Source organism: Podarcis erhardii, assembly GCF_964252035.2.
Source record: "Podarcis erhardii genome assembly, chromosome: 8".
Taxonomy (NCBI): domain Eukaryota; kingdom Metazoa; phylum Chordata; class Lepidosauria; order Squamata; family Lacertidae; genus Podarcis; species Podarcis erhardii.
Genome location: NC_138499.1, coordinates 14,573,430 through 14,598,237, shown reverse-complemented (window position 1 = coordinate 14,598,237; position 24,808 = coordinate 14,573,430). Strand labels below are relative to the sequence as shown.

At 45.0% G+C, this 24,808-nt stretch overlaps 1 protein-coding gene across 1 annotated transcript in view; it reads right to left on the bottom strand.

Moving 5' to 3' along the window:
• FAM91A1 (family with sequence similarity 91 member A1) overlaps positions 1–15,465 on the bottom strand; it is a 36,036-nt gene extending 20,571 nt beyond the window's left edge. The window contains exons 1-11 of the mRNA XM_081874144.1: positions 15,106–15,465; positions 11,158–11,242; positions 10,336–10,487; positions 8,528–8,585; positions 6,669–6,736; positions 4,769–4,882; positions 3,813–3,903; positions 3,280–3,342; positions 2,088–2,194; positions 1,778–1,816; positions 1,505–1,617 (exon numbers count right to left, since the gene is read on the bottom strand). Coding sequence (XP_081730270.1) covers positions 1,505–1,617; positions 1,778–1,816; positions 2,088–2,194; positions 3,280–3,342; positions 3,813–3,903; positions 4,769–4,882; positions 6,669–6,736; positions 8,528–8,585; positions 10,336–10,487; positions 11,158–11,242; positions 15,106–15,177 — 962 coding nt within the window. The 5' untranslated portion in view covers positions 15,178–15,465. The remainder of the gene's footprint in view (positions 1–1,504; positions 1,618–1,777; positions 1,817–2,087; positions 2,195–3,279; positions 3,343–3,812; positions 3,904–4,768; positions 4,883–6,668; positions 6,737–8,527; positions 8,586–10,335; positions 10,488–11,157; positions 11,243–15,105) is intronic.
• Positions 15,466–24,808: the final 9,343 nt, after the last annotated feature.

Sequence of the window (24,808 nt, the reverse complement as noted above, 5' to 3'; positions counted from 1 at the left end):
GAACAAGGGTAATAAGAAGAGACCTACTGGCTCAGACCAACAGCCTGTCTAGACCAGCTTCTTGTTTCCCCCAGCAGCTCGACCAGAAGCACCAGCAGAACATGAGTCCGTAAGTAAGAACATCCCTCTCTCAAGCCCTGGCAACCCCGATGCTGTGACCCTGGGAAGAAGCACTATTTGGCAGCAGGTCGTGGCCTGGGAAGTCCCCAGAATCTGAGCAAAGATAAACTGGTTCAAGTCATGGATCTCAGGCTTTATATTCCAGCTTTAATTAGTAGGGCTGTAAATTAATGTCACGTGATTACCGTATTTTTCGCCCTATAGGAAGCACTTTTCCCCCTCCCAAAATGAAGGGGAAATTTGTGTGCGTCCTATGGGGCGAATGCAGGCTTTCCCTGAAGCCTGGAGAGCAAGAGGGGTCGGTGCGCACCGACCCTTCTCGCTCTCCAGCCTTCAGGAAGCTATCCGCAAGCCCCCACAAGGCGGAGAAGCGCTGCTTTCCCCACCGCCAGCCCCACAAGCTCGGGGGACAGCGGGGAGGCGGAGCGCGCCTTCCCACTGTTTCCCCGACCTGGTTTGAAGCCTGGGTGGGGTGCGCTGAGCCACGTGCCCCGGGCTTCGGGAAGATATCCGCAAGCCTGGGGAGACTGGTGCGACTTCCCGCCGGGCTCCCTAGGCTTGCAGATAGCAGCCTGTTCTGGGGGCTCAGGCTTCCCCCACCCCATTCCTGTGCCTGGGGGGGAAATAATATTTTTTCTTTATTCCCCCTCCCAAAAAAGCCTAGGTGCGCCCTATGGGCTGAAAAATACGGTACAGTTATGCCCCACAAGACGAATGCCTCGCAAGACGGAAAACTCGCTAGACGAAAGAGTTTTCCGTTTTGGAGGTGCTTCACAAAATGAATTTCCTATGGGCTTGCTTCGCAAGACGAAAATGTCTTGCGAGTTCCTGCGGGTTCCCCCCCCTTTTCTAAGCCGCTTATCTGCTTATCCGCTAAGCCGATAAGCTGCTAATAGCGCTAATCCGTCAATGGGCTTGCTTCGCAAGACGAAAAATCCGCTAGACGAAGAGACTCGCGGAACGGATTCTTTTCGTCTTGCAAGGCACCACTGTATTTTATCAAGCTATTTTGACAAGGACCGGTGGCTTTTAGCTAATAATAAGCCAGACTATTGAAAAGTTAAGGGCCACTAAATTCAATTGCGTTTATTCCCAGTTGTGCATGTACACACGGCTGCCCTGACTTTGTTAAACAGTACAACTCACAAGACACACTGATATTGAGCTCCTAACGATATGCACATCTATTGGGCACCACAAGGCTCAAGCAGCAATGTGCTCTCCTAAACCCTAATTCCCAGCATGTTCACAACTCCTGTCCCAGCCACATCTATGCTGGCTTGGTCATGTCTACAGAATGGAAGATGACAAGATCCCCAAGGATGTGCTCTTTGGGAAGCTGGTTTCCGGCAGCAGGCCTGTTGTTGGCAGAACACATACTTACTTCAGCCTGTTTATAGATGGGACATTCCGCCATGATGCATGAAGATTGTCCAGATTTATTACTTGGCCCTTTTTGTGGGCAAACCCTAACCGGCAATACATGGAGACAGCATTCTAAAGTGAAGACAACATTTGCAAATCAGCACTTTGCATTCTTGTTTTACAATTTCAAAAGAGATAAAACATGGGTGCAACGAAGGGTTGCCCCACCTACACACACACACACACACACACACACACACACACACTTTAAGCAGCAACACAGGAGGCCTACCTTCACTAGTGACAGATCTATCTCCAGAACATTTGCAAGCTGAAAGGATAGAAGGGAAAAGGTTACTGGTAATTCTCAAAAATCAAATCCAGTGCGTTCATCTGCACAACCTTCTATCACCTGTGCAAGTCAGGCATATCAGCGCTAAGCTTTAAGGTCCACATCCCTAGGAGTTAGCCAAGGGAGGACAGACAGACAGAATCCCAATCCCCCCCTTATGTGGAGAGTTCGCGTGAAGTTAATTTAGCATGTCTTTTCCCGACAGGTACTCGTATGCAGGGCACAGAGAAACGCTGAAACAATGACTTACCTCGGCCACGTTTGTGTGTTCATCTATTGAAACAAATATCTTGTACAGCAAGGTTTCAAAATAGTCACCCTGCACTCTGTTCATAACGAAACCTTCAAGCGGGGGAACTGAAAAGAGAAGCCATGTTTAAGGTTGTGATTCAAGGATATAATTTTGATGTATAAAAATGTATATATGTATTGTATGTAAAATGTATGTGTGTGTGTGTGTGTGTATACACACACACACACACACACATCAATGTATATTGATGTATATATAATTTTTGCTTATTAATTATCAGCATTAAAATGTTTATTCCTGCATCTCTCTCTTTCTCTCAGGAATCTGACCTAGAGAACAGAGACTCACACCAAGCTAATGAGATACTTTGATCTTTCAAATTACATTTACAAAACAGGAATTTTATGGTCCCGTACATCTGTGGTCTAAACCACAGAGCCTAGGGCTTGCCGATCAGAAGGTCGGCGGTTTGAATCCCCATGACGGGGTGAGCTCCCATTGCTCGGTCCCTGCTCCTGCCAACCTAGCAGTTCAAAAGCACGACAAAGTGCAAGTAGATAAATAGGTACCGCTCCGGTGGGAAGGTAAACAGTGTTTCCATGTGCTGCTCTGGTTCGCCAGAAGCGGCTGAGTCATACTGGCCACATGACCTGGAAGCTGTCTGCAGACAAACACCAGCTCCCTCGGCCAGTAAAGCAAGATGAATGCCGCAACCCCAGAGCCGTCTGTGACTAGACTTAACAACCGTCTCTTTACCTTTACATCTACCAGGCATGTCACACTTTAAATCCCTTTTAACCACCAAGGTCTACATCTTAGGTACCTACAAAAGTGCTGCCATTCAATCTTATTTTGCATTTTTGTTGTAGCAAAACAAACAGAAATTTGTACTTTTAACCATCACTACAACCCGCATCTTACACACAGTCCCATTTTAATCCACACTCCAACTCCTCCTTTGTCACAACTTTGCTATTCAATCCGCTCCTGAACATGTAGCACCCTTTATGGCAGTGTTTCCCAACCTTGTGCCTCCAGCTGTTTTTGGACTAGAATTCCCATCATCCCTTGCCACTGGTCTTGCTAGTCAGGGATGATGGGAGTTGTAGTTCAAAAACAGCTGGAGGCACAAGGTTGGGAAATACTGCTTTATGGATCTTTATTCTGAAAGCAGCGAGTCCATACTGACCTGCTATACAACTGTCATCTGATATTGGTACATCAAGGTAAATAAAGCCTTTATTATATAAACCTACAGAAAGAAAAATAAAGTCACTATACAAAAATCCACAAAAACCCCATCAAACTTAACATTATACCATTACGCATAGAGAGCACTATAGAAGCTAAGCCTGTGCCACAAAACTGCATGAGGAGCACTCATGACATGTGTTATACAGGTAACTCGCAATTTATGTGCATTTAACTAACATGATCACAGCTTTGCACAGGTGGGAGGAAATAAAAAATGTTCAGGGCTTGAGAGAAGTTACCCTGATCAGGATTCGGGCAACTTCTGAAACTACTCCCAATTCCACATGACAAAACTGCCTTTGAAATTTTGTGATACAGCATAGCATAGTTCTAGTAACAAAAAGCAAAAATTTCACTGCTTTAGTGTGAATCCCTTGCAAAAGTTGCTTAGATTCTGGCCACTGTCTGAAGTATAACCTCAGGCATATCTTATTACTCATCTGTTTAACAAAACAAAGCAAAACTCACTGTGAACTATATTGTAATCCAGAGATCCAGCAAGCTGAGGACCTGAATCGATGATCTTATCGATAGCCGATTTTTCAGAGGTAGTGCAAATCTAGAGAGAAAAGTACATATTAAATCACACATTTGGAGTAACTGACAGATCTTTATTAGTCCATGCAGCTTTCAGACTGAAAAGTTTGACAATGATGAAGTATAACAACCCACATAGAGAGCTTGTTTGGTAGGTTAATCAAGCGGCAATTAAGTACCAGAATAAACTTTTTGATAGATGACCCACCCCTGAAAAATATCATAGAGCTAGAATTCAGGGTTAGCCAATGTCTGGAAGCAGGAGGAGGGCTGACAAAAATGAAATACTTCTTCTGTAATACATAATTACGGTATTCACTCCCCTGTGATGTGGTTACAGCTTCTAACTTAGGTTGCTTTTAAAAATTCGTATAGTATAGATCTATAAATGGTCTTCAGCCATGAGAACTAAACAGAACCATCATATGAGTCGCCAGAACAAGCACTGTTTGCTTAATAGTGATGTAGGTTTGCACCTGCAGGCAGCTGTTAAAATGGAATTATGTGTCATTTTCCACAAACACTTAAGGAGTCCTATTTGCCCTTATGTGGGATGCAGTTTTGACTGACACAGCTAGCATCACAGACAGAAAATATAAGGCAACTTGACCCATTTTCTGTAAATACTGTAAGTGCTGTAACTGCAAAGTAACTGTGTGAAATACCTTTGGAGCAAGAACTTTTTGTGATAGTGGCAGTAAGTATTTACACATTCTGATTTAGAGGGTGAAGCGAAAGTACATAACCTGCAATGGGATCCTAAACAAATTTACTCAGAAGTAATTTCCGCTGTGTTCAAATGGATTTACTCCCAGGTAATTGTGTACAGGATTTCTGCCTGACATTTATGCAGGCTGATTAATTTTTGGATTTTTGTATGAAGATACCTTTATGTCGTCCTCTGTGATGTAACCAGCTTGTACCACCCACCATGGCTCTATTGCAATCTCAACTGGCTTCGTGGGTAGCAGATCGCGGGCAGTTTTCCTTCTGAAGAATTTCTGAAGGGGTACAGTCCATTTGTGAGAGACAACAAGGAAGTAACCAAATTCTTATCTTACAAAGCAGAAGTAACTAACAAATGCTCATATTTCTGGGTATGGCACACTCAGGTTTTTAACCCTCCTGAACAATGTACCATAACAAGGATGGGGAGGGGAACTGTGCCACTTTTCATCATTAATCCTGAGAAACAGGTTGTGCAATAAATTTACAGGCTCCTTCATTGCATTTTTAATAAAAAATATGCAGGATAAAATTAAGACTGTTAGATTCTAGAAAGAGAAGTTTCAGTTCTGTTTTTTGCTTGTATTTCTCTCTGTCTCTGTCTCTGTCTCTGTCTCTGTCTCTGTCTCTCTCTCTCACTCACTCACTCACACACACTCCAAGGGGAGGGGAAAGGTTGTTTTTTTAAAAAAGCAGTTATTTGTATTTCTGCAATATCAAGGTTAAGCTCACATAATGCACTCTAGGGTGAGAATGCCATGGCTGATGACACAACTCTAGACATGTAATGGATGCCAGGCACTCAATGATCTTATTTATAATGCCAACTCTAAGCAGCTGCACATAAATCTCTGGACACAATTCATGGATTTGCTTTTGCTCTATGAAGACCTCAATGCCCTTAGATTAACATTTCCAGAGGGTTGTTTTCTTCCGCTATGTTTCATCAAATCCTGCAAACTCAGGTGAGAACAGTTTGCTATATACTATCCATGTATCAAGCACACAGAACAGGGATACATTGAATGAGATGAGATGAAGGCTTGGCATAATTTACCAAAGCCTGTGGAACATCCATTTAATGACTCTGAAGGAGGAGGAGGAGGAGGAGGAGGAGGAGTTTGGACTCGATATCCCGCCTTTCACTCCCCTTAAGGAGTCTCAAAGCGGCTAATATTCTCCTTTCCCTTCCTCCCCCACAACAAACACACTGTGAGGTGAGTGGGGCTGAGAGACTTCAGAGAAGTGTGACTAGCCCAAGGTCACCCAGCAGCTGCATGTGGAGGAGCGGGGAAGCGAACCGGGGTCACCAGATTACGAGTCCACCGCTCTTAACCACTACACCACGCTGGCTCTCTGGTAACGTTCAGAACGAATTACTGCAATATGTTATACATGGGACATGACTGCCTTTTAAAACTGCTTGAAAACAGCAGTTAGCTCAGAATACAGCAGCTTTTGCCAGTCCCAATTCAACTGGTTCATTTCAGAGCACAGCTCAAAAGTGCTAATGCTAAAGCCTTAAATCAGGGACGGGGAATCTGTGGCTCCATAGATGATGCTGGACACCAGCTCCCATCATCTCTGACCCTTTACTACATGAACTGGAGCTAATGGGAGTTTGAGTCCAATGACATCTGGAGGACGAAAGGCTGGCTTTTTCCCACCTGCATTTCCTGTGTACTCATCTCTTCAACAGAGGCTCTTCTTTGGGCTCTCCCAGCTTCTGAAGCAAGGTAAGTGCATATTTATGATGCATAACTTCCGGCACCCGGAAATAACACCTTTTACACACTGTGTACCATTTTCTATTACAGAGGATGTTAAGCTTGAGACTAAGGCAATCCAGAAGGGTTTTTGGAGATCAGTGGCACAAATGACGCATTATGCAAGATTACGAAGATTATAGAAGGTGCCACTGGGTTTTGCTCCCCTCAGTAAACGACTAGTTAATTTTTCTGCTAGGGCTGCAACCCACACTTTGGAAAACCAAACTTGGTCCAAATACTAAATCACATAGAAGAGAGGAGGGAGAGAGGGAGGGGAACCGTGAACACCTACTTTGGATGATCTACACTGGTTCATTAGGTCAATGTACTGGTTTCTTCCTATGCCAAGAAGTCTCAGGCCTGAGGGGGAAAGGAAGTTTTTAAGTCCCTCAAAACAGAGCTATACTTATAAAACTATTCTGAGCCAAAGAAACATTATTGCATAGTACTGCTTTCATATGTTGCTTTGCAGACAAACAGCAGAATTTTCAGAAAGGCTGGTAGATACACCATCTGTGAGAAGATGAATCTGAAGCCTGCCATTATTCAATTGGATATACTCATCCGGGCAGGCACAAAAGACAGGGCCTATTATGTGGTGGCCCCCAGATTATGGTCCTCCCCTTTAATATCCACACCACAGATTTTTAAAAAGGTTTTAAAACATGGCCTTTTTCAAAGCATCTTTTATTAAATCGGTTATTTTTTCTTCCAGTTGGTTTTTAACTGGCCTTTTTAATAACTCCATTGCACTTCTATAGTACTGTGAGTCATCTTGGATGTGTTATGCCCCCAAATGGGGCATATAAATGATTTTATAAAGAAAGATAGACATCTAAATATTTTTCATGTATTCTCTCTACAAGCATGCATATTGTCCTGAGCTATCCTCTTATCACACATTTACATCATACAGTTTTAGCCCTAAATAGCTTCATCCTTGACTCGAAAGATGCCTTGAAATTCCATCCAAAGCACCCTCACGAATGGAAACATTATTAGATTAACTTGAAACATAAACTGCTTCCTCTTAAGCCCTATGCAGCCCTTAGGTTTCAGACAATGCATGCCCTTGTTACCATTTTTATCAAAGGCAATCCATGGCAAGATCTGCCAGGATGAGCAGCTTAGGATGCAGAGGTCGCCAGCTCAGTCATGGTCAGCTGGCATAAAGTCCCCAGCCCCAGGAAAGCAGCATTAACTTGCTCATCCTGGCTCAGCCTGAGTCGAGGCTAGTGTAGGCCCTGAAAAAGGAAGGTGTTATGGGGGCATGGTGGAGGCAGGAAGGGGTGCAGTGGGGGACTTAAGATGGACCCTGACTCTGTGCAACTCAGCCTTGTGTTCTGGCAAAAAGGGTAGTGTAAATCAAATACTGTTTTAAAGTCTTGTTCTTCCTCTGACAGACTTGGGCCAGCTCAGCCAGCAGCGGTCTTCCTCTTGAATGGCAGGTGGATCTGGCGTAACTTAACGTCAGCTTTTTTAATGTGTCTTGTGTACAGGATCGCTCTCTTAGCAGTTGTATTGGAACCGTGGGCTTTAGATCTGTATTTGGCGCAGCAAGAAGGGGTTATTTATGTCACCATTTAGTCTGCCTCTGTAATAACACTGTCAAAAGTGACAACTGGAAGATGGGTAGCCTCAGAAGTGAGCAACTCATCAGAAGTTATCACTGTCTCCCTCTGGTAGCTGAAAGGCCAGCAATTCAGAAAACAAAGTTAATGGGAAGGATAAAGACATTATAATTTACACACTGGTTCATTTACTCCCAAGAATTACTGGGCCAACAGCTATCTCTGTTAAAGCTAATGTGCTGCACTGCTAAATGGGTAAAGTAGAACAATTTTAAGTTATATAAATGCAATTCTTATGGCCTATTGCTGAGGCAACAAGCAATTATTAGAAAAGCACGTGCTTAACTTGTGGGTTACTGTTTTATTTCCATAACTGGTTTGGGGTAAATTTTTTTCATCAGTATCTTTTTTTGTTCTCTTTTCAAACATCAGGCATGTAATCCCCACAATTAAACAAACGTTACAACTTCAAAAAGGAATTGTCATGCAGCTGTGCTTTTAAAACTAGACTTTCTTAAAACATGTTTTCCAAATGGAAATTTGTTTAGCTTGTGGAAACAGAATGAAATCTTATACTTACAGTCTGCAGCAGTAAAGTTGGGCAAACAATCGTAGCTTTTTTCACTGTTCATTATATCCTTTACAAAGGAAAAGGAAAAGGAAAAGTTGCAGTGTCAGCTTGACTCACTGTACTTCTTCATTTCACAACTGTGCACTGATGCTACATCAGTAAATATTTGAAAACTACTTTACACCCAAACCCCAGTTTATGGAGGCTTTGTGTTTCTCCATTAGCTTGTTTGTTTGGTTTGTTTGCTTGCTTGCTTGCCGGGGAGGGGAAAGGAGAGGAAATGGAAGTCCACTGGATGTAACCTAGTGAAAACAAAATTCTAACTCAAGGACCTAAAATAAGATGCACAAAATGAAGTAGATTTTAGGAAAAACTACAACCAGATCTAGATATGCACAGAGTGTGTCCTATTCATTTCAACTGAGAAAAATGATGTGAACACAACAGTAATGCATTTCAGGGCTTCCCTCACCAAAATACATTTGGAGACGGGAGGGGGAGCAGAGAGAGTGAAAAATGGGGGTGGAATTGTAGTGATCTATCTCTACAATGGCACAGGTCCCATGCTCAGAACAGAGTGCTGGATTGAGGCACAAGAGGCATGTGAACCTCATGATCCTCAGGCCACTGATTTTGGAGCTGCCCTGCATAAATTTCAACGGATCTCTATCGGTGTTCCAAGGACATAGTGTGCATAGGTTTTCCCCTTTCTATTTCATCTTCGCAAACATCTTGGGAGGGCTTGCCCAAAATCACCCAGTAAACTTCATGGGTGAACATGAAAACATGTACGCATTATGCACCAGCTCTGGGATTATTCCAGTTTGGTGATTATGGTAGATATACTTTAGCCAAGACATTAGATGCTACAGTCATCACCAGCAACAGAAAGAGACAGGACTAATGGATTATTCTCTTCCGTGATATCTTTAAGAGCCAGTGTGGTGTAGTGGTTAAGAGTGGTAGACTCGTAATCTGGTGAACCGGGTTCGATTCCCCACTCCTCCACATGCAGCTGCTGGGTGACCTTGGGCTAGTCACACTTCTTTGAAGTCTCTCAGCCCCACTCACCTCACAGAGTGTTTGTTGTGGGGGAGGAAGGGAAAGGAGAATGTTAGCCGCTTTGAGACTCCTTAAAGGGAGTGAAAGGCGGGATATCAAATCCAAACTCTTCTTCTTCTTCTTCTTAAAGGTCTTTAGTTCAACACATAGGGGTAATCCTAGACCCAGTCACCTTGCAACGTAGCAAAAGGTTGTAACGGAAATGCATTTGAAGAATGGCAGACCAAGAATAAATCAACCCCCCCCCCCGAGCTCACCGAAGGAAGGACTGGAGATAATATAACAGCAGCTCCACTTGCTCCATGCAAAATGCTGCTTTAGCAATACCAGTAACCAAGTGTGCTCTACTGCAGTCCAAGAATGGAAGCAAACATGGCCTATTTTTGTGGAATTCAGTGGCAAAACTCTCACTAGAAGCAGCAGGGCACAAACTACACATTACCAGCAATTATCAATCAAATCTGCACCACGCTACACATTGTTTCTCCCATATGTTGAGAGGTGACTCAAGCGCCGTTTGCTACTTTCTCTGAATAGAAGTTTGCAAGCTCTTTCATCAGAGTAATTTGGCTGCAAGCCCAAAATGCCACTGCAAATGGGTCTGCATTTCCTGCTGCTGATTACCAACAGCAGCCTGGCAAAAAGCTAACAATAATGGGCATGTGACTCCAGCTGGCAGGGATCATGTTACGCTGAAACGCCACAAACTCCTGGGACACACAAAATGCCTTGTTTAAGCATTTATCTAAACTCACCTCCATTATTCCTGTGTAGTACGAAAAGGGGGTTATCCTCAAGCCTTTCACCATGATGTCAGACAAGTGGTACGGGTACAACATGAGGTGCTCTCTGCTGTATTTCAACAGTTCCTCGTAGTATCTGCGTTCATCTTTTTTGACATGCTTGACTGGGAGAGTAAAGAAGGGTCAGCAGGTTGTAGCAACAGTCTCCACAAATCAGTTAGAAATGCCAAGAATTTTACGGGATGTGAACTTGGGACAGGTTCCAGAGCAAACCTGAAGCTCCATTTGCACAGAGATTTGGAGCATGCTCTGTGTATCCACACACACACACACAAAAGGGAGGGGAGAGAACGCCAAGAGAGGAAGCTATGCAAGTATGCTGCACTTCATGGCACAAAAGAGAGGACATCCTATGCCACATACTATTCCTATGGCAAATGCAATTATCGTTATTTGACACTGAGTTAGTTCCAAACAATCCAGTCTGAAAAAGAAGGCAGCCCACTGGCAAAGCTCTTGAAGTATGTCCATTTTGGAAGAAGGAACTTGGAATAAGCTTGTGGCATGGAGAATGGTCCTATGCAATCTTCCAGACACTGCCTGAAGCTGCCCTGTTCATCCATCCCATCGGTGTCCCCCTTTCCCCTGTTAATTTCCTTCTTATTTATCTTGGCACTTTAAAGTGTTTATTAATACAATTAATACAAAAATGATCAGTAGTGGTAGTACAATTTTACTGAACTCCAGCTGAGGACAGGTTTCTCTGATGTAGCTGTTACATATGACAATATCTGTTTTCAAAAGCCCTTTCCCCCACTCTGTTTCTCTACTCACCTAAGTTATTTCGGTACCGTAGCTGATTGCGAATACTATAGAGCACAACCTGCTTTTCATAGTCTCGCTGTGAGTTTCCAAGCCCCTACGAGACAAAGCATAGAAATTTAACGAAATGAGTAAGGGAGCAATCCTGTACACAAGAAGCTGGCGTAGAACAGACGGATGTAATTTAACCTGGTGTAAAGTTACACCAGATCCACACTCTATTCAGCAGTGAGGCTACCGCTGGCTGAATCAACCTAAGCCTGGCAGAGAAAAAAAAACAAGCCTTTAAACTAGTGTTTAGAGTTGTACCACCCTTTCTACCATCTTATCTTATGCCAAGTCACATGACAGAGCTGCTCAGGCTTAGGATCCAGTGTACATCTTCCCTTTCTGGTCCCAAACACAGAACACTCCTTTTCCAGGGCTTACACTGGATTAAGATCTGCTGGGCTTGGCTCAGGTAGTTGAGGACTGGCTGAGCCAGGATGAGCTCACATACCTCCATCTGAGCCAAGGATGAGGGAGTTAAGCCAGCTCAGCTGCAGATGTGCTGGGTCCTAACCTCCTCATGCTGGTCGATCTTGAGTGCTGGACCAGTTGTTGATCCTCAGCCCAATAGATAAATTTACAGCTCAGGCTTTCTGAAAGTTGAACTATAAGACTGCCCTTCAAGAGTTTTATCAAACAACTTGGCTTAGACGAACAACTAGGTTTTAGATGATTTGTCTGACCTATACGCATAAAGTGGTGCTTTTGTACTTCTACAGATAATTAACCAACACAAATCAATACAGAGCTCCTGCAAGAAACTAGGAAATATATTAGCCTTTTAAAAAAGCCCACAAAAAGTGATCAGCCTGGAAAAATAATTTACTAGCCTGCAGGGGCCTGACAAACGAGACACAGAGGGGACCATCCCACCTCCAGATTTGTGCAGGTGCCTATGGCCTTAATACACCATCATTTCCCTAATGCAGGAATAGAGAACCTGAACTACAACACCAATAATCCCTGACTAATGGCCACACTGGTGGGGACTGATGGGAGTTGGGGTTGGGCAACACCTGGAGAGCTACAGCTTCCTCATTCCAACCCTAATGTGAGATGGGAAGAGCTCTGCTTTGCCCTCACGTAATCAGTGCTTGAACTTTCCACACCACTGCTTTTTCCTTTTCTATTGTGCCTATAAGATTGTGAGTATCTGGGCAGATTGCCTCATATTTTAATCTCCATACAGCATATCAAACATTTCAGGCAGATTGCAAGTGGTAGATAACAATGTTTTCCTATGTGTGGCTTTTGAGGCAGCCTGTAACCCAGTGGAAGATCCCATGTTTAGCAGAAATAAGGTCACATGTTCAGCCACTGGCATCACAAGTTAAAAACACCTCCAGCAAGAAGGCCAGGGAAAATTTGGGAAACGGCTGCCAGCCAATCAAAAGGAAAATACAGAGCTAGATGTGCTAAGGCTCTATATCACAAGACACCTTCATATGTTCATATACGGCTTATTCTCATAAAAACCAGCGTAAAGCAATTCGAGTGTTGCCCTAGACCACATACACAAGCATCCTCAATTCTTCACTTCCTGTGGGTGTTCACTAGCCCACGTCACAGGACATTCCTGAAGAAAAAAAATGTGCCCCCCTTATCTCTCTGGAGGAAAGGTTGGATTAAAATAAACAGGTACAACAGAACAATAGCATTAGACTACAGCAGGATCCACAGACTTCAGAACCTTGGTATTCAACTAAGATCAGATCAGACCAACTGAAATTAATGGACCTAACTCAGTAACACTCATTAATTTCAATGAGTTTACTTTGAATAAAACTTAAACAAATGCTCAAAATCCTATGTCAACCAACTGCGGTCAGCTACTGGGGGGGGGGGGGCTGAACATGCACTAAAAAACAAGGAACAGGGTGTCCCTCAGCACGCACCAGAAATTTGCTTTTAGCATTTGAATGGAGTTCACTGCACTTTCACACAAAAATCCACTTCTACCTTTCCTCTCCAAGGTTTCTTCACTTCAGCAACCTAATTTAGAGCCTTGTTGTTGCAAATGCTTTAAAAAAATGAATGGAAAATTCCATATTGGCATGGTTCCCATATATTACCTAGGTAAACAGAAGTAATATCAGACCTCCAAGCCACACATGCTTACTTAGGGAGGGGCTATGTCACAGATAGTTGAAGCCTTGGCAATGCATCCACTGATTCAATTATTTGACAATTTCTCCACTCAGTTTTCTTTCTTTCCTTGTAATACACTACAGGTTTTGCTGAAGTTGATCAATGCCATTTTATTACAATACCAATGAAATATTCTACAAAAAAGGACGAAAGGAAATACTTTCAGACCTACTGGAAAAGATCTACTAGTGTTGTAGATCCTCATCTACCTTCTGTTAACCCCATGTTCAAATTAATCACAATATGCATACAACTGCCTGCAGGAAAAATGTGGTTGGCTGGCCCTGAAAAGTTGCAGAAGTTTGAGCAGGTGAGGGTGGGCCAAAGTTCAACAAGTTTGACAACAAACATTGACTTGGCAGTACCTATCCTAATACTGGGGGAGAGGAGAAAAGGGTGAAGAAAAGTTAGCATTTTAGTTTTATCGGGTTGTTTTATTTACCGCATTTTGTGGCACATGTGACATTATGTATATTGGATACCACTGTACAGGGGGCCAACTTGAATAAATACTTGGGGGAGGCCAGATAAGTCCTGCCACGCATAATCATTCACATGACACAGTGCACACACACCATTTAAATGGGAATGCCCAACAACTTGGTGGGGTCTGGCCCCCTCAAATATTTTATTGTGGGGGTCGAAGCCCCCACAGCCCCTAGAAGTTGGCTCCTATTGCAATGTAGCAGTGCAGAGATGCTTTTAGCTAACTAGCAAATGAACAAACAAGTACCTGGGAAGAAAAAGTTTCTACACACCAGGGGTGAAAAGGGTAATTTGAAGTAGATCAGCCCACTCCCCATTCCCCCACTACACTGCTGAAATGAATTAAACGTTGGGGTAACTAGCAATGGACTTAGAATCACAGAACTGTGGAGCTGGAAGGTTCCACGAGGGTCATCTAGTCCAACCCCCTGAAATGCAAGAACTCAACTAAATCATATGAGACAGGTGGCCATCCAATCTCTGCTTAAAAAACCTCCAAGGAAGCAGAAGCTACCACCTCACACGGGAGTTTGTTCCACTGTCCAAAAGTCCCCACCCTGATGTTTAGTGGGAATTCCTTTGCTTGTACAGTGGTACCACAGATTAAGTACTGAATTCGTTCCGGAGGTCCGTTGTTAACCTGAAACTGCTCTTAACCTGGGGTGCCACTTTAGGTAATGGGGCCTCCTGCTGCCGCCGCTGCACGATTTCTGTTCTCATCTTGAAGCAAAGTTCTTAACCCGAGGTACTATTTCTGGGTTAGTGGAGTCTGTAACCTGAAGCGTCTGTAACCCGAGGTACCACTGAACAACCTTTAGAAGACATCTGAAAGCAGCCCTGTATAGGGGAGTGTTACCACTGTAACATGAAACCCACTAGCCTCGGGAGCAGAAGAGAGCTGGGTTCAAGTTCTGCTGCTCAAAACATAAAAAACCCGAATGGGCTTAGCAGGGGGCTCAAGCCTTCGCCGTTGGCGGAACCTCGGACTTCTTAGCAAAGAACGAAAACGGAGTCCGAGGAGCCTGGAGTCCGACCCCGCTTTTACTGGAGAGCAGACCCACTGAAATCAATGAGTATGTCCCAAGTTGGATACATTGCCCGCCCCCGTCTGGCTCAGAAGGGAAATCCCACATAGTTCCTGCTAGGGGAAGCGAAAGTGGTGGCGGAGGTCTCTGCAGACGGCTATTGGCGAGGTACGGGAAGCCAGAGGGGTCAGTTATAATAGGGAGAGAGCTAAGTGCCGCTTTTCTACAGGTGCCGGGAGGGGTCAGTCCGTACCTGCTTGACGCTGGCGGGGAGGCGGGCCCAGGGGTAGTTGTGGCGAATGTGGAACTCCACGTCCACATTCATGGCAGGCTCCCCCGGCTGGGGTGGGAAGGGTCGGGGGCGGCGGTTGGCGGCGCCCCCCGCCCCTCACGCAGCCTCAGGCCCCGGTCCTTGAGGAGCGACGCGGCAGCGGCGGCCCAAAGCTGGACCTTCGCTCAGCCCGCTTTCTCGCCTCTCCTCCTCCCCCCTCTGGTCTCCTCACAGCGCGCTTCCGCGTTACGGGCTCCGGGAGCCCCGCCCCTCCCCGCGACGTCGCTTCCGGTCCCCGCGGGTGGGAGGAGCCTCGGAGAGCCAAGGGAGTAGAACGCTCCGCTCTAAGAACCAATGGGATCGTCCTCTCCTCCTCCACCCTCTCCCTCCTTTCTAAATCAGTACGCCAGAAATGTGAGGGCAGGGCTGGGGGCTTTTAAAGCCGCGGAGGCTTGACGTCACGGGCGCGTCGCTTTTGCGTCTCCGCCGCAGGCCGCTGTGAAACTACAAGCCCCATGGTGCTTTGCGGGAAACGACCTCCCTTTTTCCGTTTGTGACGTAACAATTGGCAGCGTGGCTGAAGGGTTCGCCTGAGGGAACAAGGCCGCTTTATTTGTTTGTTTATTATTACTTATTGAATTTGTATACCGTCCTTCGTTTCAGTTGCATATCGCTTTATATTTTTAAAGAAAGAACTCGAGCCACATTAAAACATCAAATAAAACAAACCAGAATAAAGCATTACTGAAGAAAATAAAATATAAACTTTAATTAACTTTGCAGTGTTTCCCAACCTTGGGCCTCCAGCTGTTTTTGGACTACAACTCCCATCATCCCTAGCTAGCAAGACCAGTGGTCAGGGATGATGGGAATTGTAGTTCAAAAACAGCTGGAGGCCCAACGTTGGGAAACACTAACAGTGTAGCAGGAACCCCCCCCCCAATCATTCTGTTTGTACAAACTTCACACACACTCACCCTCACACACTACATACCCTACCCATAATCCCTTCACCATCCCAGCACATCCTCAGGAGCCCTGCCCAGTTGCTATGCCAACCCTGATGGTCCTAGACAGAAGACAATCAAGATCACAAAGAACTTGCATATGGGAGTGGATTCAGCATGGACTGAAACAAAGGACAATGATCAGATCTTGCCTCTGGGGGCAGGAAACTGCCAACTCCCCTTTGTCTCCTGGAAGTGACTCATGGGGAGGGGGAGAGAAGGGAACCAGGAGAGAAGGGAATCAGGTTCCCACTGCAACTCCTCCCTCAACCCCTCCTTTCTGTAATGTATGCATGATGTTTCTGGGGGTGGGCTTGACCTAGAGGAGGGGAATTTCAAAAGTTTTTATAAGGTCTTGCACACCATTTTTCTGTGTCTTTCCTCTCACCTGCAAGTGAGGGGAGCACCCTGTTGCAACAGTCAATAAAGGCCAAGCCTACAGGCTGCTGATTTGCTCCGATTTACTCTGGTTGGTGTCTTTACTTTTTGTCCAAGGGAGCCCTCAGATTTTTCCAGTAACAGTTTGGCGACCACAAAGGGACACTTGGTCCTCCTGTGAAGGTGAGGGGGGAGATAGAGGGGATCGGGCGCCACTGGGCAACCTTAGCCCAGGGATCCTTCTTCCCCTCCCTGCCTCCTCTTCTTTGTGGGCGGTAATCAATCGTCACCAAAAGCCCAGCCAGGGGGAGCAAAGGCAAGGTCAAGCCGGCTAAAGAGAAAGGATCCCGGGATCCACGAGGCACATCTACGAACGTGAGTATGGTCTGAAGTCAATACATTGGGAGGGGGGTGAAAAGGTAACGTCTCCATGGCAGCTGGACTTTTCTTCTTTCCATCTCTGACGTTTCCCCTCGGAGTCGACCAGGAACGTCCTAAACTCTCTCTCCCCCGATTTCCCCTTCGGAGTTTTGACCAGGGAAATTGTGGAACTTTGTTGTTTTCTGACGTTTCCCCTCCTAAAATATTATTTTCAAGATTTAAAGTTGTTTCTTCTGCTCCCCCAGCACACACACATTGCTTTCACTGGGGATATTTCTGCTTTGTATCATAGAAATGTATCATCTTGTCCAACCCCCCTGCAATGCAGGATTCTTATAGTGAATTCCTAGCTCAATAGCTGTCAACTTTCAGATTTGAAAATAAGGGATCAGCAGCCTCACTTGTCCCTGGGAGCCTCAAAAATAAGAGATCAGCAGCCTCACCTGTTCTGGGGACAATCTACGGGGATATCTAACAATCCGGGATAGCAGCGGGAAATGGTGCTGGAATAAGGGAATTTCCCGCCAAAAAAGGGAAGGTTGACAGCAGCTATGCCAAGAAGAAGAAGAAGAAGAAGAAGAAGAAGAAGAAGAAGAGAGTAGTTTGGAGTGAAAGGCGGGATATCAAATCCAAACTCTTCTTCTTCTTCTTCTTCTTTCACTCCCCTTAAGGAGTCTCAAAGCAGCTAACATTCTCCTTTCCCTTCCTCCCCCACAACAAACACTCTGTGAGGTGAGTGGGGCTGAGAGACTTCAAATAAGTGTGACTGGCCCAAGGACACCCAGCAGCTGCATGTGGAGGAGCGGAGACGCGAACCCGGTTCCCCAGATTACGAGACTACCGCTCTTAACCACTACACCACACTGGCCTAGATCTATGAATAGCCTTCAGCATAAGAACTAAAATCAATCATAGAGAATTGCAGGGTTGGAAGGGACCACAAGAGTCCTCTATTCCACCCCTCTGCAACGCAGGAATATTTTGCCCAATGTGGGGCTGGAATCCACAACCCTGAGATTAAGAGTCTCATGCTATACCAGCTGAGCTGTCCAGCCATGCTTCTAACCCTACTATCGTGCAATATTGATATCTTATAATAACAATATTACACCTCTTCCAGCTAGGGATGGTGTTCTGTCCATCTCCTGTGGTGGACTCTTGCCCAGAAAGTATATACAGTGGTACCTCAGGTTAAGAACTTAATTCGTTCCGGAGGTCCGTTCTTAACCTGAAACTGTTCTTAACCTGAAGCACCACTTTAGCTAATGGGGCCTCCTGCTGCCGCTGCGCCGCTGCTGCACGATTTCTTTTCTCACCCTGAAGCAAAGTTCTTAACCCAAGGTACTATTTCTGGGTTAGCGGAGTGTGTAACCTGAAGCGTCTGTAACCCGAGGTACCACTGTACGCGCTAACATGTCTGCTGGGCTCAAATGCTGCACCTGCTTATCTGAGAATAAGGCTCCATTGAACCGAATGGGATTTATTTCTGAGCAGACATTGCGTGTCTTCTCTGAGCTAAGTGCTGCTGAATTCAGAGATGTTGCATTCATTAGTCACTTCTCCACAAAGGGGTCTCAAAGTGGTTTATGGTGCAAAATTAAAACCAAGCAGAAGAGAGAATAAAATAAGAAGTTGCAATGCTCGTCTGTACATGTGTGCAAAGGGGCAGGTCCAAAGCACCAGAAAGATGAGCCCAGAAGAATTCATACCAATGGAAGACTGTTCCAATGCATATAGTGTGGGGTAATCCAGATTGGGACCACAACAGCATCAAAGAGCTTTGAAAAACAACCCTTTCTGGACTGCCTGCTATTTGCCTGCTGGTCTATCTCCCTCAGCCTCATTTACGCAGGCTGGCAGTGGCTCTCCAAGCTTTCAGTCAAGGGTCTCTTACAGCCCTACTTGGAGAGGATGGGGACTGAACCTGAGACCTTCTGCATGAGCCATGACCCTTCTTCATGCAATTAGTGTCTTGTCTAGTTTGGGCTTGGGATACCCATTGTTGACACTCTATTCATAACTCCAAAAAACATTGTGCAATGGCCAACCTATGGTAAAAAGTATGTTTCCTATGATCATCAAATAATACTTGGAATTTTCTTTTCAACCTGCAGGTGTCAGTCATTCGCTATTTTAATACTCACCAGTTGCTGGGAGAAGGCACATCAAGAGATTGTTGATTCATTCCTGTGGAAAGTGGCGGTGCATTTGAAAGTGTGTTTGCAGTTCTGGACACTTGCCAAAGCTGCTCACTTATATTTAGACTCGTAGCTCGCCCTATCCTGAAGCCTAAACAACTAGCTTTAAAAGTTATGCATATCTATCGGAATGAAAATCTACAGACAAAATTCCCAAACTGAATGTGCCCTCTTATGTGCTCCATAAACCTTAGTGGTCTGCTTAGATGGGACCAACGGAAGGGTAATCTGGCCTTGCCCATTTTTGCATAGCTACTATATGGCCATCTATGGCTCTCTATTTAGGAAGGCCTTTGAATAAGATATTGCCAGATCTCAGCTATTAGACTACACCAACGGGCTTCTCTACCTCTGGGAGGTCCACTTGACAACTTTGCTGACATCATTTCGGCGTTGCCAGTAAAGACTTATCTTTTTTGGGCCTTTGATGGACGGAGGTGGTTTTGCTGAACTAAGCCAAAGCTTCCTGTGGCAGTTGTGTGTGTTGTATCTGTTCTATGTGTACTTCCACTGGTATAATATAAGTCACTTTGAGACCTTTTAAGTAATAAGTGCCTAATGTTTAAATAACAACAATGATGGTGATATGCACCTTTATATACACATGTACCCTATAAATTTCAAAATTGTTCCTTCCTCCAAAATTCCTGTTTCAGTGTGTTGTGCCACACAGCAGGTGGAATCCATCACCCTGATTACACTAGTAGGACTGCAAGAAGTTTTGTAAAGTGGATTATCTGAAATATTACAATAAAGATTATGAAAAGAATTATTAGTTAAAGACATTAAATGCAATATAGAAATTAAGAAATGCAGAATAAGTGATAAAGAACGGAAAATCATAGAGGTGTTGACGGAAGTCTAAAACATTGTATAAGATGAGAAGATATGTTGTATGATTGTTGGAACTGATATGTTAAAAAAGCAATAAAAATGTATAAATATAAAAAAGGAATCCATCGCCCTGAATGGAGGAAACTAGAGGGCAGGGCAGGGCAGGGCAGGGCAGGGCAGGGCAGGGCAGGGCAGGGCAAGCCTCTTCCTTAAATTTGTAAGGGAGGGTTAATTTGGGCTGCCCCATATGCCATATTAAGTCTTCAGTGCTAAATCACAGGCTACAAGCTCTAGGTTCAGGGATGTGGAACCTGTGGCCCAGCAGATGACGTTGGACTCCAAGTACCATAAGCCCTGCTCACCTGATCAGGGGATGATGGGAGTTGTAGTCTGGCAACATCAAAAGGGCCAGAGGTTCTCCATCCCTGCCCTGGTTCTTCTGTCATAATGTGGTTTAATTTTTTTAAACAACAAGTACTACTCTTTCTTCATGCATATGATGTGTTCCATTTAACTTCAGTAGCACAGGCAGGCTCCTCCAAGGAAATGAAATTGGCCCGGTGGCCACTTAATGCATCTCCTCAAAAGAAGAATTGCATCACAGAAGGAGAAAAGAAGACAAAAGAGGACATGTACTGTACTTGAATAAAAAGTGCATATGCTCATTCATATGTATAGATGCAAATTCGGAAATAATAGTTGTCATTGAAACAGAAACACATCTCGCCATAGTATATTCTGATCTGAATCCATCTTTTGATTCTTCAGAGTACTTAAGCTTAATTTGCTTGAACGACACTGAGTACTATCAGAATGTAAATGATCCAGCAGAAATGTCAGTGTGGTTCTTTGGGGACTTGCTCATAACACGGAGCTAATAAAGTGAAGAGTCGCCCAAGCCCACAGACAGCATCATATATTAAATGTTACAGAACATTAACATTCCAGCGAACAAACCCATCAGTCTCTCTCTCTCTCATCTGTCTAACCTCCCACTTGGCTCAGAAGAAGACAGCAACTGAAGCTCAGTTCTCTTTCATTTTCCTCCCACACATCAGAAAGCCCATCCTAAAGGAATCAAAAACCAACAGTTGAGGAAGTAGGATGTACTGTATCTTCCTTCACATACGAAGGAGTTCTCTTAATGAACTGTCTGAACCACATCCAGTTTAAAGATAAAAGATAATCAGAAAGGAGATCTTTCTTGAAGTTGCCCATCAACAGTTAGCACCCAAACTGTGGTGAAATATACTCCCGTCTCTGTTTAAATGATGATATTTACTTCTGAATTTGCAGTGATGCACAAAATTTATGCAAATCTGTGCCCTCCTTTTTGGCAATTCATAAGACATGGGTCGCCAATGCAGTTCCTGCAGTTGACAGTGTGCCCCTGTCTATCTGCTATGGGGCCTGAAGAAGGTCGTATCCATCTTGTGTTTTGCTACACCCCCACGGCATCCTTTTTGTGATATGCTACACCCCCAGGGTAGCCATTTTGTGACCGGTACCCATGGCACTTTCTCAGAATTCTAAATACAGTGGTACCTTGGATTAAGTACTTAATTCGTTCCAGAGGTCTGTTCTTAACCTGAAACTGTTCTTAACCTGAAGCACCATTTAAGCTAATGGGGCCTCCCGCTGCCACCGGAGCACGATTTCTGTTCTCATCCTGAAGCAAAGTTATTATGCACTGTTTTAGTGTTGTTAGCCGCCCTGAGCCAGCTTCAGCTGGGGAGGGCGGGATATAAATAACATTTATTATTATTATTATTATTATTATTATTATTATTATTATTAACCCACGGTACTATTTCTGGGTTAGCGGAGTCTGTAACCTGAAGCGTATGTAACCTGAAGCGTATGTAACCCGAGGTACCACTGTACTACCGTCGGCATGGTTGGCAATGCCAAGATAAGTGGTCCCCCTATTGAGGAGAGTCACTAAGCTGGGAACAGACGACTGGCAGCTCAAGAGCATATTACAGGGAGAATGTAGGAAGGAAGCAACAAAGCAGGACTTTTTTCCTGTTCTCCTGGTGCCTCCAGCCTCCACTGCTGACTTGGAGGACTTCGATCTGGAGAATACAGAGGCCAGGTCTGGTTTCCCCTCACTTTAGAGCCATGCTGCAGGCATACCCCGTGACTGATGCCTAAACAAGCAAGCATCTCTCGTCTTCAGCTGGCCCCATATTTAATTGGCTTTTGCACACCTAGTGCTGGAAAACGCCTATAAGCCCAATTAACCAATTTTTCAGACTGTCTAGTTACATAGTCTACAAAAAGTCCCTTGGGGAAATTGGTTTTGAGTGGGCTGATGGCATGATAGTGTTGAGAATGGGGGAATATTAAGCTATTAAGATTAATAGCCTCCTCAGTTCCACCAAAAGAGTTTGGAGCAGAGAACAATGAGTTACGTTCTAAAGTTTACCATACAGAAAGAGCCCGCAACAGTTGTTTGTAGGTCAGCATTAAAACCTACGAAAGCAGTGCCTAAAATTCGATCAAATCCTGTATGATGGTGTCTCGTCAGTCCAGAGTTACTTCTTGTCTAAGGAGGCCTCTGCATGTTACCTTCTTCACCAACAGCATTCATAAACTTCAAAACAGATCAGGAAAGTTGGGGTGGAAGAGACATTGCCAGATGCTGAACATGTTCCTGATTGTTCTGATCCATCCACCAACTCCCCAAGTCTGTTTACTCTCTGTACAATCTGGGGCATTTCATAGCATTTCCATATTTCAAACAGTAAAAACCAAGACACCCCAAAAGTTGCTGAGCACCCCTAACATTTCAAGAACATCACAGGGTTCTTACATTCGACAAATTAATAATAATAATAATAATAATAATAATAATAATAATAATAATAATAATAATTTATACCCCGCCCATCTGGCTGAGTTTCCCTAGCCACTCTGGGCAGCTTCCAATCAAGTGTTTAAAACAGTACAGCGTTAAATATTAAAAACTTCAGATGCCTTCAGATGTCTTTTAAAGATAGGATAGCTGCTTATTTCCTTCACATCTGAAGGAGGGTGTTCCACAGGGTGGGCGCCACTACCGAGAAGGCCCTGTGTCTGTCAAGGCTATCAACAGCTGTCTAGTACCAGATGTCATTGGCCAGAAGTTAGCTTCACCTGCTGAACAGCTGCCAGAAGAAGGGAGAAAAGGTGGAATGACTCCACTGGGCGCCACACCACGGCACTTACTGCAGGCCCTGCAGCGCACCCGAGCCACACATGTCTCCTGGAAGTGACACAGTGGCTAGGTGCCTACAGGCTCCAAGCTGCCCGAAATGACAGCATGGGGCTTGTGTGTGCCTGCTGCCTCCCCCTCAGCTGCCCTACAGCTGAGGGGGAGGTGGCAGCAAGGCTCTGCGCAGTGAGCCCTGCCCTGACTTGTCGTGCCCAATGGTTGGCTTGCCTTGCCCCCAGATGCAGGGCGTGAGCACTGCCCCGGCTGCCCAAGCAGCTAGCTACACCACTGCTTCAAGAACAGGAGTAGAAGGCACTGATGAGAACCAGCTGGCTTCAGCCTCCTTAAATAGGTCTCTCAGCAGCACCCAGACGCTAGAAACAGTGCCTGTGGTTCCTGGCCCTACCGGGCTGCTTCCTGCTCACCATCTGGGTCCTTGGCTCTGTAATCAACAGGATTCCCTGACCTCTAGACTGTCTGACTTTATATATGGATTCTGCTCTCAGGCAAGTGTTCCTCAGAGACTCCTAGCCCCTGCTTGCTCAGCTGGCGCTGCGACACCAGAGGCAGCATGCTGGGGAACACTAGTGGAACTGCTACTCTTCCAACATCTTCCTTTAGCTCCATGTAAAAAGTAAAGTTAAAGGACTCCTGTCAGTTAAGTCCAATTGCGAACGACTCTGGGGTTGTGGCGCTCATCTTGCTTTACTGGCCAAGGGAGCCGACGTTTGTCTGCAGACAGCTTTTCCGGGTCATGTGGCCAGCATGACTAAGCCACTTCTGGCAAAACCAGAGCAGCGCACAGAAACGCCATTTACCTCCCTGCCAGAGGGGTACCTATTTATCTACTTGCACTTCGACATGCTTTTGAACTGCTAGGTGGGCAGGAGCTGGGACCAAGCAATGGGAGCTCACTCTGTCGTGGGGATTCGAACCGCCGACCTTCCGATCGGCAAGCCCTAGGCTCAGTGGTTTAGACCACAGCGCCACCCGTGTCCCTCTTAGCTCCATCTACCAGGGAGAGAAAGGTAACTACTCTCATGCCTCATGACCAAGCGGGCAATGTGGGTGGATGGAGGCAACTCAGAAGCTTTCCAGGTACCTGGGGAAGACCTCGTGTGCCATTACTCCTATGGGTGCCATGTTGGCACTCCCTGCCATAATACAGGGGTACATAATACATAATAAATCTGTTAGCCTTTAAGGTAGAACGAACCCCATTGTTGTTTTGGCTGCAACAGAGCAATACAGTTCCTGTTGTTGACTGAAATACACACACATATGCACTGAACATCCCTAAACTCAGGTTAAAGGATGAATCCATCTTTCAGAATGAGAAAAGTGCTCTCTAGGTACTCATTGACAATGTGTTCATTTGTGCATATCCTTTAATTAAAAAGAGCTGAATGGACAGTTTGGGACTTTCTATTAATCGAATCCATCCAATTGCACAGAGACAGGCTCCCACATACTCAAATAACGCTAAGTAATTAATCCGAAATAAGTAGCAGCAGTTGTTGCTTTTGCCACAAGTAGGGAGCACCGTTTAATTGAAGTCTGAAAGTGTCTTAATCGCAAGGGTCCTGTGAATGCCTGCAGCCAAAACCAGCTAGTACAAGCACTAGAGACGGGCTGCTCTTATGCAATCAGCAGCCAGAGGAAGAAAACAGAATGGTGGTGAAGGCATATTT